Source organism: Semicossyphus pulcher, unplaced genomic scaffold (assembly GCF_022749685.1).
Source record: "Semicossyphus pulcher isolate SPU_LCO1_2020_fin unplaced genomic scaffold, fSemPul1.0.p SCAF_5, whole genome shotgun sequence".
Taxonomy (NCBI): domain Eukaryota; kingdom Metazoa; phylum Chordata; class Actinopteri; order Labriformes; family Labridae; genus Semicossyphus; species Semicossyphus pulcher.
In genome coordinates, this window is record NW_027211726.1 from 10517955 (window position 1) to 10535629 (window position 17675).

Sequence of the window (17675 nt, forward strand, 5' to 3'; positions counted from 1 at the left end):
TGTCAACAAGCTTCTCTGTTTGCAGAACATGGTCATGACTTAACAACTTAACATCTTTGCCAACAATATTTGAGAAACGAGACGAGGATTTTGTTTTGTTTGTTCTTCAGATTAAAGTAATGACTGATCAGCATACTATAGGTTAACATTTCGGCAAAAGTAAGACCAGTTAATAACAAGTAAATCACAAGAAAATGGTTTCTCTTTCTGTAACAATGCAGCACGCGGAAAAGGAAGTCTTGACGGGAAGTCATTTATCGCTTACTGCCCTGCACGTTCATCGGTGTCCCCAGAGGCTAGATTGCCTCAGACTATTGTGAGGGAAATTCTCCTCCTGAAGATAATCTGTGAAGAACAAGCAAACTCAATGTTATGAATCAAGTCTCTTTACTTACATTTTACATGCAGCATGGAGAGAAGTACAGCAGTTCTCTGCCTTGCTGTTACAGTGTTCAAGCTTATATACAACATCAACAACCCCCTACCCCATCCCCACATGGTACTTCAATCAGTCACCTGGCCTTCGTCAGCAAGATAAGATGATCCTTCTCTGCTCTCCAGCGGGAAGCCGGGATTCACCAAGTAAACGTCATAAACTAAATTGCCCCCACGTATAAATTTCAATTTAGAAGAGTTAACCCCTTGATGATCCCTGGAAAATTCCCACACTATAGACGATGGGATCCTAGATTGCGATGACGGTTACAGCTGGCTCGCAAATCGCCAAAGTGCGAGCCGTAGGTTGCACTCAATGATATGCATAGCGTCACCCCATCCATTAAAGGGATGGGCTCCAAAAAACCTTAAAAACTAAAACAGGGTAAGGGTTGTCATTGCATTTGTTTTGGACTTTTGCATGTGTTTTTAAATTTACATCGTTTCTGAATTTGCAGCTTGTTTCTTCTAATCGAAATCGTTTGGGCTGTTGCAGCGCGTTTGCCCTTGCCGGCCACCGTAATAATGAAATAGAAGTAGCACAAAACAAAAACAGAAAAGTTAGTCCCTCAAAATGATGTACTACCACAGAAGAAAACATCACAGACTTCAATTTTATAATAATCATGTTATCGTAGTCTTTTGGAATTATAGATCAGTGTTGGGTTGTTTGAAGGTAGAATTCTGTGGGTTCAATGTTGATGCAGGGGCAGCCATTTTGATATTGTTTTTTTTTAAATTGTTGTTTCTAAAAAAAATTACATCAAAGGAATTCCAGAACCCTTGTCACACACCAGGGTTCGGGAATTCCTTTGATTGTGTAATCTTCAAAGCCATTTACAATGATGTCATAGATCATGTCATTACACACTCACCAGAAGTTTATAAATACTGACAAGCCACAAACACTCACCAGTTCGCAGTTACAATCTAAGACACAACACTTGTCAGTAAGATCCTTAAACAGACTAGTCATTCTAAGTCATTCTAAGATTCTACTAAGATTCTACTAAGAACATTAATGGAACAACACGCCGAATTAACTCCCAAGACCTGGGCCAATGTGGTGGCCAGCAGCAGCAGCCGCCAGCAAAACCACAACAGGCAGCCACCTACCTGCCAGCGTAAGCCCCCGACGCAGCGCAAGCCCACCGTCCAGCGCAAGCCCCCGACCCAGTGTGAGCGCACCACCCAGCGTAGGCCCCCGACCCACTCCGAGCGCACAACCCAGCGTAAGCCCCCCACCCAGTCTGATCAGAGACGCCCACCCCCTCCCCGATGGCAGGTGGAAGAAGGTCTCAGGAATCAGCTGAGGGACCTAAGCTTTCGTCTGCAGCAGGAGAGGTGCTTGAGGAATGGGGCCGACCACAACCATGCCGTCATCATGAGCAGGGCGAATGGAAAGGCCCATGAAAAGTGTCGGGTGGAGCGTGAAGCGAGACTTCAGTGTGAAAAGGAGATCAGGATGCTGAAAGAACAGCTGAAGCACCTGAGTCCATCCTTCAAACCGATAACGGACATGACCTTTTATAATGACAAATTACAAGATGAGCTCATAGGTGTTATTGCAGCTCAAAATGTAATGCTGTATGAAACACCCTCAAGTGGCCCAAAGCTGGATGAAACACTAACAGCTGAAAAAGCAGCCCTTGAGAAGGAGATTAAGGCCCTGCAGGAAGAGGCCTTAAACAAAGAAATGATGACCGCCCTGCAGATGGAGAATTTCAACAATCGGCTGCAAGAAAAGACCAGCAGCAGCCTTTGGCTGGCCACTCAACTTGAAGCTCAGGAGTACACCAGCCAGGTACTGCAGAAGAGTGTGGAGGACCTACGCAAGTCCGATAATAATGACAAGATCAAGCTCCAAAATCTTCTTGAAGATCAAGCTGGACAGCTGCAGGCTGAAATGTTGAGGTCTGACAACCTACAAGAAGAACTGTTGAAAGGAAGGCATCTGTTTCTCAAGAGCATAAGTGACCTGGAGCTCGTTGAGAGACAAAAAGAATCCCTTGTGCAGGAGATGAAGGTCCTCAAGGAAGAGGTCTTCAACAGAGATATTTTAAATACTGACCAGCTGGAGAACTTGAGGAATCAGCTGCAAGTAAAGACGAGCAGTGGCCTCGAGCTGGCCTCCAAACTGAAGGATCAGGAGGAGGTCAGTCAGGTGCTGCAGATGGAGGTGGAGGAGCTTCGGAAGCAGATCGTAGAGCCCTCCCTCCCAAAGGACAATACAGAGGTAACCAGCAAGGACAACTCTCCAAGCATGGCTCAGGAAACACCTGACCTGGTCCAGGAAACTCCTGAGACCGTCCAGGAAGCACCTGAGATCATCCAGGAAACACCTGAGCTGTTCCAGGAAGTACCCGAGCTGGTCCAGGAAACTCCTGAGACCGTCCAGGAAGCACCTGAGATCATCCAGGAAACTCCTGAGACTGTCCAGGAAGCACCTGAGATCATCCAGGAAACACCTGTGATCATCATGGAAAGACCGGAAATATTTCAGGAAACACCTGAAATGATCCAGGCAACTCCGGAAATGGTCCATCTAACACCTGTGATAGCCCAGGAGACACCTGAGATAGCCAAGGAGACACCGGAAATGGCCCAAGAAACACCTGAGGTGGTCCAGGCAACAGTGGAGGCGGAAACAATCTCTCTTTGGAGGAGATTTAAGAAGTTTGTCACTCCACACTGCCGCCGCAAATACAAGCGGCAGAAGCTGGACCAGGAATAACACCCCAGCCTCCCAAAACACCCCCCACCCCTACCCCCGTCCCCTTTTCACACACACACACACACACACACACACACACACACTATCCCTTTGTGGGTTTTCCCCCGGGCGCTCCGGTTTCATCCCACACCAAAAATTGGATCCAAAAAAATTTGAAATAAAATAAATTCGGCAAAACTTAAATAAATTCTTAAAATCTATTTTCTTTATGTATATTTGGATTTCTGTAAGGTGTCAAGTATTTTTCACAGTGTTGAATGCAGTAAAAGTATTATGGTATGATAGAATGGAATACTCTGTTGAGTATCAACTGTTTTAACTTTGATTGGAAAGTTTTCAAATGCATTGTAATATTGAACAGAGCAAAGTGCACTGTGACCATAAGGTGTTTTAAGAGTTCACTCATTTGACCATTCTTTCCTTACTTTGTGGACATTCAGTCAACTCACCTACAACTATTATTAAACTATTGTTTGTATGCAGAATAAAGGTGACAAAACTGAAAGTAAAGTTTTAAATTTAAAAACCTAAAAAACTAATGTTATAAACATTTGCAAGGGCTGTTTTTTTAATCAGTCAAATTTAAAAAACCTCCGTGTTTCAGTACAATTGGTCTGATTTTACATGTTATCCTTGAGCTTCATTATGACTTTCTTTTATTGTCCAAACATCTCAACATTGTCAATCACTGATTGGTGACATTGATTTTCCATCCTTGACCAATCAGCCCCCTGCATGTAACACCAAAATGACTGAGAGCGAATGTTAAGAGACCAGTAATAGAGATGAAAGCAAGGCAATCCCAAGCCCCCTTTAGGGCTTTGCAAAAAAGCCTTCTTAATTCTTGGGGTCTTCTTATTCCAGATAAAATGAGATATTTAGGATTCTAGTTTCTTTAAAAAAGCCTTATTGATGAGGATAGGAATGCTCTGAAATAAGAATAAAGTGTAGGTAAAATATTCATTCTAACAATATTAATTTGTCCCACTAATAAACTGGAAAATTAGCCCATCAATCAGAAAGTCTTGAGTAATATTTATAACAAGGTATTTAAACTGCTTTGAAATTGCAAATGGAGGTCAAGGGTCAAGGTATTTGTGCTTTGTCGAGCTTTGGAGTTAATTGGGAATAATATGTTATTGGATAGACTGAGTTTATTCTCGACACTACTCCTCTACATAGTAGAATCTTTAGGCAGGGACGTGGATTTCCAGGAAGGCAAGTGTTCTGGTTTCCGTTTGAACTACGCTTGTAGTCCAAATAATTGACCAATCACGTATCAGCAGGCTGCAGCATATGCAAGAAAAACAGTCTGTGAGGAGAGCAAAAGCATGCCGAACATAATGCGACGTAATGACATCCCAGCTCCCATCAGCGTGATCTGACGACGATTTAGCTTCTTATTAATGTCTATAAACAGACATCTGATAATTAATTTAATATTAAAGGAATATACTGGACAGTTTGATTGATGTCATGGCAGAGGTTGGGATCGAACCATCTGACACACAGGGCGGATGACTTCTACATTGAGCTACCTGGATGCACTCCCTTACAAGGTTTGTTCAGAGTTTTGAAATCTTTATAGTGTTGCATAATTGTAACATTATATGACTGCAATGGAATGGCGAATTTGTTCAAGGTTAGGGCAGAGGTCAGTTTGATCCAGGGTCAGATCGTACCCTTTGATACGCTGGTCGGGTATTCTATCCACTGAGCTATCTGATTGCCATGCATTAAGGGTCTCATTTGGAGTTCTGAAATCATCCTGGTTGTTCATAATTGTATTGTTAATTGACTGTGAGGGAGCTGGAAATGTTGGCAGAGGTTGGATTTGAACCAGGGTCTGTTCCCTTTGATACACAGGTCTGGTACTCTATCCATAGAGTTATCTGATTGGCCTTCTTCTGTGGTTCGTTTGGATTTTTGAAATCATCACGGTTGTGCATAATTATATTGTTAAATGACTGTGAGGGAATTGGAAATGTTCAAGGTCCGAACGTACCCTTTGATACACGGGTCAGTTACTCTTTCCATTGAGCTATCTAATTGCCCTAGCCACTAGCTGTAGCTCATTCTGGGAGGCAGGGTAGTCCATTCTGATCGGTAGAGTAGCCCATGTTGACAGTCAGAGTAACTCATTCCTTACTAGTAATAAGAGTACTTGTAATCACATTACTTTAACAAATGTAATCAGATCACTAGTAATTTAATGTAATGTAATCAGATTACTGGTAATCAAAGTACTTCTGCCAAAGTAATGAAATTACTTGTAATCATATTATTTTTAGAATTGTAGTCAGATTACCAGTAATCAGAATACTCCTGCCAAAGTAATCAGATTACTTATAATCACATTACTTTTATAATTGTAATCAGATTACCAGTAATTAGAGTTCTCCTGCCAAAGTAATCAGATTACTCATATTCACATTACTTTTGCCAAAGTAATCACATTACTCCTATCAGAGTACTTCTTTATTAGTTTTACAGTCACATTTTATTTGATTCAATGCCATGTAAAATCATTGGAATAGCACACTCCACAGTGTCAACAAGCTTCTCTGTTTGCAGAACATGGTCATGACTTAACAACTTAACATCTTTGCCAACAATATTTGAGAAACGAGACGAGGATTTTGTTTGTCAGATGATATGTTTATTTAACAATTTAATACTTTCTTTTCTCGGAGGAAATGGAAATGTACATATTCTTTAAAGTTTGTCCCATGACAGAATTTATTAACACTTTTACAAATGTTTGTTTCACATAAATCTTAAGACACATTATGAGTGGTTTATATCAGAGGAATATCTATATCAGTATCTAATTCATTTTTAATTTTTGTAAAAAGAAATTTTGACCTAATGTTATCAATGTCAGGTCAGGATCCTTCAGATTAAAGTAATGACTGATCAGCATACTATAGGTTAAGAGTACCGGCGGACTAATGCCACATCTCTTTTCCATAAGAAGGTCAAAAATGTATGAAATATATATATATATATATTTTGCAGTGCAGCACATTAATACACTTTGGCGGGTCAAGATAGTATTACAGCGGTTTTCTAATCTCTTTTTACAACCACATCTGCAGTTATGTGCACACGGATAAAAAAAACCCATCACGCTCAGGGCCATGCTGCTGTCACAGAGCTACAAACGTGGCTACTGCAAAGCTCTGACTTGTTACATATTGTTATATTACAGTGAGAGTGGATTCACAGGTAGATGGTTTACCCACTATCATGCCATTAGCTGGAGAAAAACCGGGCACCAATCAAAAGCAAGGATTACAGATATTTAGGGTAGATTGACTTTTTGGCAAACATGCTCATTTACTCTCCTGCTGAGAGGAAGATGAGAAGATTGATACTACTCTCTGTGCATTAAATATTAAGCTTAAACCAGCAGCCAGTTAGCTTAGCTTAGTATACAAACAGGGGGGGCAGCTAGCTTGGCTTTAGCCAAAGCTAACAAAATGTACTAACCAACAACTCTAAAGCTCATAAATAAACACATGATTTTTTTAACCCTATAAAAACCAGTCCTTGAAGTTTTTCTCACATTGGTCTTATAAACATGAACCTAGCAGCAAGTTACAGTAGCAGTAAAAATGTCATATTGTGGTTTTATGGGAGGTTATTCTGTGGACGAGGTTACTTCTTGGCTAGTCTTCACTGGATGTCTGGCCACTGCTCCCAAACAAGAAATATTTTGTCACGTAAACCCCAGAAAACCACAACTTGATGTCTGTGTAGTAAATGTGAAGCTATATCCTGCAGCCTATTAGCTCAGCAAAGCATAAAGACTAGAAACACAGTGAACACATTTTGTTCTGTTGAAAGGTAACTCAACTCAGCTCTCACCTCTCAAGCTCATTAATTAACATGTTTGCAAATCAGCAAACATTGTGAGGTTGAGTGTTTCAAGTCTTTCTGTACGCTAAGTTATCAAGCTGGTGGTTTCAGTTTTATATTAAAGGAGCACTCAGTCAAAGCTGGTGATAGAAGCAGTAATATTTGAAATTGGCGCCATAGCTGTGCAGAAAGTTGTACGAACAGCTCGTGGTTTCACCCATTCTACATTCCTACAACCCCCAGCATGCATTGCGCCCCTCCCTCTGAAAGGAACGGCCCAGCGAGAGACACTGGAGTAAAATACTACCGTTTTCGCTGCAGGCAATGGCTCAGAGCGGTACAGAATCCGAAATACGGCGAGAATATACCAGTGGATCGTCTAAAAGACAGAGCAAAGTTCCTTTTTTTCCTACCATAATGGCATTAGCTCCCCATAATAGCATGATAGGACTGAGGTTGAAAATCGCCAAACTGGCCCTTTAATCTGACAGACATGACATTGGATCAAAATCTTACTCCTGCTGAGGAAACTTTTTTGATGATAAACAAAAAGCCTCTTAGTTCCTTCACATGTACGCAACACCTGTAAGCTAACAAGTTAAGCTTTAGTTGAACTTCAGAGTTGTTGCAAATGGAGATTTTGTTGCTTTGGACAGAGGGCCCACTAGCTGTCTCCCCTTGATTCTGGTGTTATTACTAAGCTAACTCTCAGCAACAAAGTGAATGAGCATTTTTTCAAAAAAAAAAAAACTATGTTAACACATCCCACGACTGAGAAATCCTGCGTGGTGAGTACAGTCCTGCTATGAAACATCACTCAGCCGGCCTTTAACATGAGAGCTATATAATCACATTGTCGCTGCAGTCACATTAATAGGGATGCATGTAAATCACGTTACAAAACCTGCACAGCAGCAGTTGGAAAGACATCTGACATTTTTGTGCATTGCTGCTGTGGAATTTTACAGCCAGGTATTATAGCTACCGTTATGCATTTATATTATGATATGTATCCAAAAACAGCAAAGTGTGATCTTATATATTGTTTAATAAAGCAACCTTTCATGTCACGCTCAGGCAAGTCCCTGTACGCTAACCTAGCTGTTTTATTCTAACAGAAACACCCCTCTGACAGCACGTATTGCCATGTCTTATGCTCATATATTAACGCTCAAAGCTCCCTTGTTGTTACGCACATCACAGTGTTATGAGATTTAAAGGAAGTAACATGTTATTGCACTCTCACTGACAGCTCCAGGGATGAAGAGGCAAACTGTTAATGAAGCCAGGTGTCAGGTGATGGGCTGATATTCATGACATGCAACGGAATAATAAAGGACATTAATCCCTACAGGCAATCAAGAGGCAATGTGATGTCTCCTTCGCTGGAGAGACAGTTCGACCACTTCACAAGATCGTGAGTTCACTCTTATTTAGCAGCTCAGCAGGGATATCACTCCGATGTGGACTGACACTCCTGGAAGCTTTGGTGTGAGATATTTTAGATCAGGCCTTGGTAGGATCATGCACAAATCTATGATGAAATGGAAGACCAGCTGCCTCTGAAAACATCTGTCATGCTCATATACTGAGGTTAAGGCTCAAGCTGTCAAGAAAGGCAAATAAAAAGAAAAGAAAGACCCAGGCAGACGGCAAGTTCTTACCAGGGATGAGCCTTTCAGCGTTACAATACATCTATTATTACTTGTGAAATAAGACTGCACCTCGTAAGCTAAGTTAAGTGCTTCATTTATAACATCGCCTCGAGCATGCATTAAATGCAAAGTCAGTGTGATTGCAGTGTAGGATTTTTACAGTGAGTGTCAGAGTAACTTAAGGGAATGTGAGAATTAAGAAAGCTTTGGTGATCTGATGGCTGCATTACATAATGCAAAAGCTGATTGATGGTGACATCATGCATATAGCCAATGATGCTCCATTGCTCATGAACATAAGAATGACCTGGATCAATCTGTCAATATGCAAACAGGTCCTCACATTATTGTTCTCTTCCTTTAAAGGAATAGCAAAAATTTTTTCCTCTTTGCTGAGAGTTAGATGAGATGAAGCCAACTCTTATGTCTGTTGATAAAATATGACGCTACAGCCAAGAGCTGGTTAACTAGCTTAGCATAAAGACAGAAAACTGGGGGAGAGCTAGCATGGCTCTATGTAGAGGTGCCTTGCTTGTTTAATCTGGACAAAAGCAGAAATTTTGACGGAGAAGGGCTAGCTGTTTGGCTTGACTAAGCTAACCAGTCACTGGCATAAGCTACCAGCAGACGGTTAGCTTAGGTTAGCAAAAGGACTGGAAACTGCAGGAGGGCTAGATGGCTCTATCAAAAGGTATCAAAATCTGCCTCCTGCCTGTTTAATCCATACAAAAACTGAAGTGTGGGCAGTTTTTGTTACCTCCAGAGGGAGAAATGCTAGCTGTTTCACTCCTTCACTCACTGTGCTAGGCTAAGCTAACCAGCCAGCGGCCTCAGCTTAATGTTTACCGAACAGATATGAGAGGGATACTTTCTTATCATCTAACTCTCAGCAGAATAAGTGAATATCCCAATATGTTGGGAGTTATTCCTTTAGCTTCACTCCTTCCACCACATCTTTCCCGTTAGCTCAAGAGTTGTGCTGTTGTTGCATGAAAGATTCCCCAAAAGTGATGTAAAGCTAGTATTGTTTTTTGCTTCATTGTAAGCCTGTGGACAAAGATAAGTTTAAAGCTTATGGTAGCTTAGCACAGGCATCCGTTAGCTGCTAGTCTCCACTAACCAGAATGAAGCTGCACTATGGTCAGAGTAGCTGAAGGCCAACATCTCCTAACAGTTTAGAACGGGCCGAAACAAGGCTGCGCCACAGCTGAACCAACAGTGTTCCCCGGCCTTCATGGCCCCAAAGTGCAACCAGGAGGATAAATCGTTCCCGATTTTAACATAATATTTTGTCTTCTTCTTAAAAGACACAATTTGAGTGTTTTTTTAGTTAATCAGGAAACAATTTGTTCAAAAAATCATTGATTGGTGGAGGATTTCTAAAAAAGACACCTGAGTGCAGAAACAAAATCCAACAAATACATTTTTCAAATTCCTTTTTTTTTTGGCTAGATGTTATAATCAGAGATGCTGACCAAAACTCATCACATATTGCAGCTAGCAGGAGCCAGGCTGTGCTGAGCTAGTGGAGACGAGACCATATTATTCGTCCTTAGTGACTGTGTTCTAATGTCCATCCTGCGGTGAAACCCTCTGCAGAACCAACAGACCGGAGAATGTCAAGGATATCCCAACCCACCACAATGTTATCTGGGCTTCACCAAAGATTAGCTGCCCCAGGAAAGCCTGCAGAGGTAGAAAACATTTTTTTTACGTGTCAAAGTTAATTAATCTTTACAGTTCCATTTAAATGACAGCCAATAAGGATGCATTGACGGGACTGTCATCCTATAAAAAACCTAAATCAGTGCAACATGTCATATCTGAATATAGTCCAGCCTATTTTCTAAAATTAAACAGCTTATATAAGAAGGAAAGGATGTAAGGTCACTCTGAAATTAACCTACACTTCATGTGATGTAATAAGTAGTTATACTACAAAGAAACTAAAAGTGTGTAGGGGGTCTTGTTAGAGAGGCGGATACTTACGGAAGATATGAAATTGGAGGCGGTGGTGGTCACAGTGGTTCGGGTGGAGGAAGAGGAATACCTGAGTGCTTTGGCAAGAAAGGTCCACATCACAGCATTGCAGGTGAAAAGCAGTCCGCCACACAGCAGCCTCAGAGGGATATGGAGCTGAAAAACAACAACAGAAATTTATGACAAATTACTTGATTTCTTGTGTAATAGATGTTTTGTTCACAGTGAAACCGTGGTATTGTCTGAAACATTTACTTCACTTACTGTTACTAAACTACTTACGCACAACATACTTTGTAAAAAGTACAATATATACAATATTTAAAGTAACAACAAACCTCAGAATTGTATGCGAGTACAGTACTTGAGTTGATGTAATTAATAACAATTAACCCCTGCAAATATCACATCTAACACTGGAGAAATTGTTTATCCAGAGGTCCCAATTAATTTTCCTGTTTGAAGCCTATGACGCATTAAAATCTCATTGTGCATATAGCACCTTATTCATTATTCCAATTACCCTTCATTTTAAAGGTCACTGTGTGACGTTTCCACCGTCAGGATGCAGACAGCTGCCTGCAGATGAGTCTGACATCACTGTGTGACGTTTGTGGAGAGCGTGAAGGTCACACACCAGAAACCTGACACCCCCTTAAGATACCATCCTTTCTCAACGCTATCAACACCAAAACAACGCAGCGAGACAAGTTGCATGCTGGCAAAATAACGCGATAGCACATAGAGACACAAACTCGTACGAGCTGCAATGTCATTCAAGCACGCGGACACGGCACGAGAGCGCAGCTGCTGCATGGGCTCCCCTGATGGTGCTGATGCTGATGGAGTCAGGGAGGAGAGGCGGGCGGGGATAACCCCCCAACTTCCTCTGTGAGAGATCACCCTGCTTGCAGGCAGGCATGCACGCCGTCAGCGCTGCATTATTCACAACAGCCATCCTCACCGTGTTAATAATTAACACCACTTTAACGATGCCTCACCCGGTCACAGGCGGTAGTTTCGTCCGCTTGTCGAAATTTCCGCTGCTCTCCCCACGTCCGGAGTCCGGTTTCACAGACTCCCTTCAGGTAGTCGGCTCCGAGGGACAGCTTGGCCGACGACGACGCCACGGCCCCGAGGAACCCCGCCAGCAGTGCATAGAAAACTCCCGGGAACATGTTGACGATGACAGTCGAGGCACATTATTGTCTAATCCATATTTACATCTCTGCTGCTGCTTGTAGTGCTGCTGCTGGTCCGGGTTCAGCTGCCTGCATGGTTGTGCGTGTGTGTGTGTGTGTTTATGTGTGTGTCATTGAGCACGTTTCCCTGCACTTTCTACAGACAGCCGCCCGGTGGCAGTCACACAACACAAGAGTCAACTAGGAGCAGCGCTGTGGTTGGACTAAAAGTTCCTGTGGCATTCTGGGAAGTGTAGTTCCGTCATTTCATTACTTTAATTGACAGAATAATGGCTTTGAAGCAGGAAAACGTACCTCCAAAAACGCGTGTTATCGATATGGTATGTCCGACTGAATTTCCCGTCCTGTCCATGTCAGTTTATCAAAAAATAATCTTTTTTTTTTAACTTTGCTACAAGAAACAACCCTGAGCTACAGCTAAGGCTAGCTAGCAAGAGCAATTCCATTCTTATGTCCAAGCTGGCTCACTAGCATGCAGCTTCAAACATACTGGAGTCACAATTAATTACACTATAGTGTTTTTCTCAGAAATTGTGATTCAAAGAGATAAAGTCCTTCATAAATAATAGACACAAAATTGAAGTCCCCCTTTATTTCCCTGTGCTAATACAGTAGAGAACAATCAATGCTAATGTAATGTCCTTGAGTGTGGGGGCGTACAGCAAAGTATGACTCCAGTTCATCCAGACTGCTAAGGACTGTGCCCCTCAGCATACTGATGAGGTGCATTATAAAGGCTCATTACACTAAAACACAGCAGGTATAGGATAAGAGGAATTGATGGGAGGAGTGTGTGTAGGCAATAGATGGTTACACATGATCCTTTCCTCTGTGCCCTTTTGCAGAGAGATGAGCCTGTTAGAGGTGGAACCAGAACCAGACTAAATTATTCTCCTAATTAGGAATAGAAAGTGGAGTCCTTGTCATGAATGTAAGGGCCTGTAATGACTGTATTAATCTGAGCGTCGTATTAAAGACAGCTGAGTCGGAAGGAGGAAAAATGGGCAGTTGTAAGGATGTGAGCGATTTTGACAAGGGCCGAATTGTGATGGCTAGACGATGAAGAAGGTAGGCTGGCAGAGGCAGTGTGATGCTTTGGGCAATGTCCTGCTGGGAAACCTTGTGTCCTGTATTCATGTGGATGTTACTTTGACAGGTAACCACCTACCTCAACATTATTGCAGACCAAGTACACCCCTTCATGGAAACAGTATTCCCTAATGGCCTCTTTCAGCAGGATAAAGCGCCCTGCCACACTGCAAAATGTTTCAGGAATGGTTTGAGGTACACGACGACCAGTTCAAAGTGTTAACTCGGCCTCCAAATTCCCCAGATCTCAACCTAATCGAGCCTCTGTGGGATGTGCTGGACAGACAAGTCCGATCCATAGGGGCTCCACCTCCCAACTTACAGGACTTAGAGGATCTGCTGCTAACGTCTTGGTGCCAGATACCTCAACACACCTTCAGAGGTCTAGTGGAGTCCATGCTTCAGCGGGTCAGGGCTGTTTTGGCAACAAAAGGGGGACCTACACAATATTAGGCAGGTGGTCATAATGTTATGGCTGATCAGTGTACATAAATGCACAAACATAACTGAATAATTCCCTTACACTGAGTACCAGAGATTGTAGCTTTTCTTGAAGGGAACTGCTGTTCATGTAATTTGGCTTTATTTGATTTTGAATGCACAGTTCCCAAACCATCGTTACATAAATCAGATACTACGATCATATTTGTTTTCAATCTCAGATTCTGGTTTTAACCAATTCCTGACAAAATATGTCAGGACTATGTTTTGGCTTTTTAGGGCAGATTCCCTCCAAAGGAAATGACATCACCTCTTGAAGGTGATCTCATCATGTGCTCAATGAGGCCAAGTGTAAACCTTAATTACTTCTCTGGCCAGTAGATGTCTCTAATGTGCTTCACAGAAATACACCCACATCCAACACAGACTGCTGGGGATGTTAATGACTGACTTGCAACCTTTTACATTTATTTCTGCAGGGAGCACATTTAGGCAACAATTAGTGGGAAATACTACCTGTTTCGCCTGTTGATGCTTTGACAACTTGCTGCCACAAGTCCACATATACTCTCCATCTTGACATTTGCAAACAATAACATCTTAATTAGCCTGTAAAGAAGCCATTATGGCATTATTGCTGCCATGAATGCATCTGCACGGGTATCTGTCAAGGTAAGTTATGAGGTGATTTCAACTAATCGCAGAGTCTGTAAAGGAAATTAGAGAAACAAAAACAGCAAAGGTAATAAAAGTAGCAGGGCCAGTTTGAGTGTGTGTGTGGTGTCTGTGGAAAAGGATATTAAAGTGGCGAGCAATGACAGTGCAGAAACGAGAAGAAGTATAAGGTGTTGTTTCTGTCACAGTGCCCTCTGCTCTCATCTCACTGAAACAAGCTGGAGGGGAAACGGCCATCCTTGGTCTGTCACATTTTGACACCCTGTGTTCTCCTGGAGTGTCCGCTAAGCAGGAAAAACCTAAAATCAAGAGGAACCATTGGTTGTTATCTCCTCGCTCCTCTGACCGACGCAAGTGTCAAGGTAGAGAAAGAACCGGGGATCCTTCTGCTCCTTGAAAAGTGAGCGATAATTGAGCCCACAGAGAGCGTTAGTACCACTTTCACTGAAGGACTGTCACTGCCTTTCTGCGTCTTTGTCCACCTTTTGTGCTTTTGGTCCTGTAAAGGGATTTAATAGGGATGAAAATACCATCTCAAAGTGTGGGGTTCATTAGTGTTACACCTCCAACTGTGACCTTTAAATCAGCTGCCATTTGCCTGAAGACAAAAATAGATTGTAGAATTGATGGAAACGACTGCAGAGAGGATCTTTTCCTCGTATTGTTGCATATTGCCCTTTCTGCTCTACCTTTTTATATATTTACATTATCACACCTAAATATTAGGCATGGAATGCTCCAATGGATTAAAGGTCATTAAAGGTCAATGGATTAACTTCATTCCACTTTTAGTGGCTCAGTGGTACAGTCGGTCGTCTCTCAATCGGAAGGTTGGGGTTCGATCCCTGACTGCTACAGTAACATGTTGTAGTGTCCTTGGGCACTGAACCCCAAATTGGTTTAGCGGTATAGCCATCAGGTATGAATGTCTATAGATCCTGATTGGAAATTGGCACTTTGCTCATTGTCATCAGTGCGTGCATGAGTGTGTGAATGGGTAAATGCGACATGTAGTGTAAAAGCTCTTTGAGTGGTCGGAAGGCTAGAAAAGTGCAATGTAAGTGCAGTCCATTTACCATCTATTTTCTTTACAGAATTCAGGGACAAATCCATCTGCAGTGTACTTAATATATTTGATTGTATCCATATACTACTATGAAGCGTTCACTTACTGTAGTACTGTAACACTGAAGCGCCTTTTAGTGTTTTATTTCCTAATACAGCTCAGATTAAATCCGCCTTTCTGTGCTGCCATTCGCTACCAAGCCAGTAGGTCACACTAAGGACTTTCAGTCAGGATACTCTGTTCATGTCCTGTGCAAAAGTAAACATTAATGTTGACATCAATCTTTTTCTAGACCTGCCTTAAAGGTAATCTCGAAGATCTCAGTTTCGTTGTCTTTGGCGGCACCTATGGTGATAAATTGCAGGAGCACACTTCCCAGATATCCAGACAGTGTTGCATGTGTGACGTCCACGGTTGGCTCTGGTTGTAACTCTTGATTTTCCTCGCTGACGGTCGCTTTCCTTTTTAGACTGTTTGACTTCATCTGAGCGTCGAGTTTGTTTCTTTTTCTTTGGATTTTGACTTACTTTGAAGTTGTATCTGTAGTCATCGATCTTTTCTTTGTTTGTTTAGCCATAGTAGATTACTGTTTACTCGCAACACTTGCAGAGACCGGGAAAGCAGCCGCTTAGCTCTGCCTACCCTCTCTGGCAGACCAACCACTGCTGGGTGATGAAAAACGCGTCACTAACTGAGCGCCGCTTGTAATTTTTCCTTGAAAGTCGCCACAGACACCCAGTCTGTACTACTGCAAATGCAAAGGCTTTCATCAGTGGGCCACAGGCTCAATCACCATTGTGTTACCTCATTTGGCGATAGATAGAGACTTAACAGACATTTATTTAAATGAAAATCTTCAAGATTATCATTTTAAGGACAAGAACATGGTTTGGGCTTAGTCAATAAGTGAATGAGGACTTCTGTTCTCATGGGTGAAACAAGTACATGGCTCTGGGGTCAAATAGCTCGCTAACAGAAGGCCTTTAAGTCAAACTATGAGGCAATGAGTAACAGCCAGTCACAGCCAAGGAGGGCAAGATTAGGCAAAGCTTTTAGAGGTGGTATGTTCATGTAGTGTTATACATTAAAAGTGCCACTTACTAGGTCTTAGAAGGTCTTGAGGATACTCAGATGTGTTTTACTGTGTGATTCAATTTCAGCTTTTATGAACCTTTTCTCTTTCTTGTAGAGGTCTAGAGGTGATCCGGCCTTCAGAGTAGAGGCTGACAGAAAGATGCACAAAAATTCAAAACTAAAAGTATGACTAGTCTGCTCTCAATTCTGATCTCTAGGCATCACAGAGCTTTATTCTTAAGCTGCCTTGATTAATATTCATGGCCTCATATTTCAGCCCAGCGTGGAAAGAAGCAGCAAGCAAGAGTTACTCACAGACACACAGCCTTAAATAATGCTATCCCTTTCTCCTGTGTCAGCTTACACTCGTACACTACACACACAAACACACACACACACGGCCTGTTGACCTTGTCAGCATACAGGGTCAATAGCCCCCTTCCAGTCCATTAGATAGTTATTGGTGATGTTGCTGGTCTTAGTGAATTATGCATGCTGTTGTGCAAATACATGCAAGCTTTTGGCGAGTCAAGCATCACCACGTCATTTAAAACATTACAGACTGAACTCTCTGAATTTAAATAAACTGAAATTCAAAGCAACACAGACTGAATACAGTAGGGTAAGGGCGCACACAGGAACTTTCCCCGCATGTCAGAAAAGCCTCCTTCCAGAGTTTAAAGTGCGACATTTTATGGAGCCATGTTGGGTTTGAAACTAGCAGATAAAATGTTTCCAAAACAAACAGACTCAGGATAATCTTAGTTCCTGTGGTTGATGGGAAAAACTACACCAGGTGGAATGCTAATCTTAGCTGTTCTTTGTAAACATAGCGTCAGAGGAGCATAGAAACAAACCAAGGTCAGTCGAGTCTCTCTTTATGCTATTGTTGGGTTTTGGTTTGGACTCTCAGGAGGAGAGATATTTGGATTATATGTGTGTGTGTGTTTGTATAACAAAGTGCTGGGCAGTGGGCAGATATCAGTCAGGGACAAGGACAGACAAGCTGCCATACACAGATAAGATAGCTGATGAAATGTTTCCATCCTGATTCAGTTTCTGCCCGCCTGCTCTCAAATGAACTTTGCACTGACTGAGCAATGATTGTTTACTCTGACATACTGTAGCAAACAAAAGTTTCAATCCTTCCAGTTATCACTGTAATTTTTGAGATGCTGTAATCCATTAAAAGCTATGAAATATTAAGAAGTACGAATCAATGTATTAGAACTGAGAATGAGTGCTGATGGAGGACTTCCTCATGCTACTTTATCTGTAAAGCTGAGCCTGGGATTTTTTCTCTGCCGAGCCGTGCGATCAATCATCAATTATATTCTAAAAAGCTGTCAGACATCTAAATGCCAAGTGTGCTGGACAGCAGCAAACTTTGTCCATGCTTGCTCCTGCAAGATAGTGAAATATCCACAATAAAAAAAAACACTGGGTACAAGTAAGGCCAAAAA

General features: G+C 42.0%; 1 protein-coding gene across 1 annotated transcript; it reads right to left on the bottom strand.

Annotated features, from left to right (window-relative positions):
* Positions 1-10138: 10138 nt before the first annotated feature.
* On the bottom strand, positions 10139-11843 carry LOC138609499 (transmembrane protein 42). Its single transcript, XM_069682129.1, has 3 exons — positions 11667-11843; positions 10675-10821; positions 10139-10371 (listed from the first exon to the last, which is right to left on the bottom strand). Exons 1-3 carry the CDS (start codon positions 11841-11843, stop codon positions 10252-10254), a joined length of 444 nt encoding a protein of 147 aa, XP_069538230.1. The 3' UTR covers positions 10139-10251.
* Positions 11844-17675: the final 5832 nt, after the last annotated feature.

What these genes read in the sequence shown, in the direction of transcription:
- LOC138609499 (XM_069682129.1), bottom strand. Translation starts at nt 11,843, where the DNA reads ATGTTCCCGGGAGTTTTCTATGCACTGCTGGCGGGGTTCCTCGGGGCC. An exon ending in AAACTACCGCCTGTGACCGG is followed by an intron (nt 10,822 to 11,666) that starts GTGAGGCATCGT and finishes GTTGTTTTTCAG; the next exon opens with CTCCATATCCCTCTGAGGCT. An exon ending in CCTCCAATTTCATATCTTCC is followed by an intron (nt 10,372 to 10,674) that starts GTAAGTATCCGC and finishes CTACCTCTGCAG; the next exon opens with GCTTTCCTGGGGCAGCTAAT.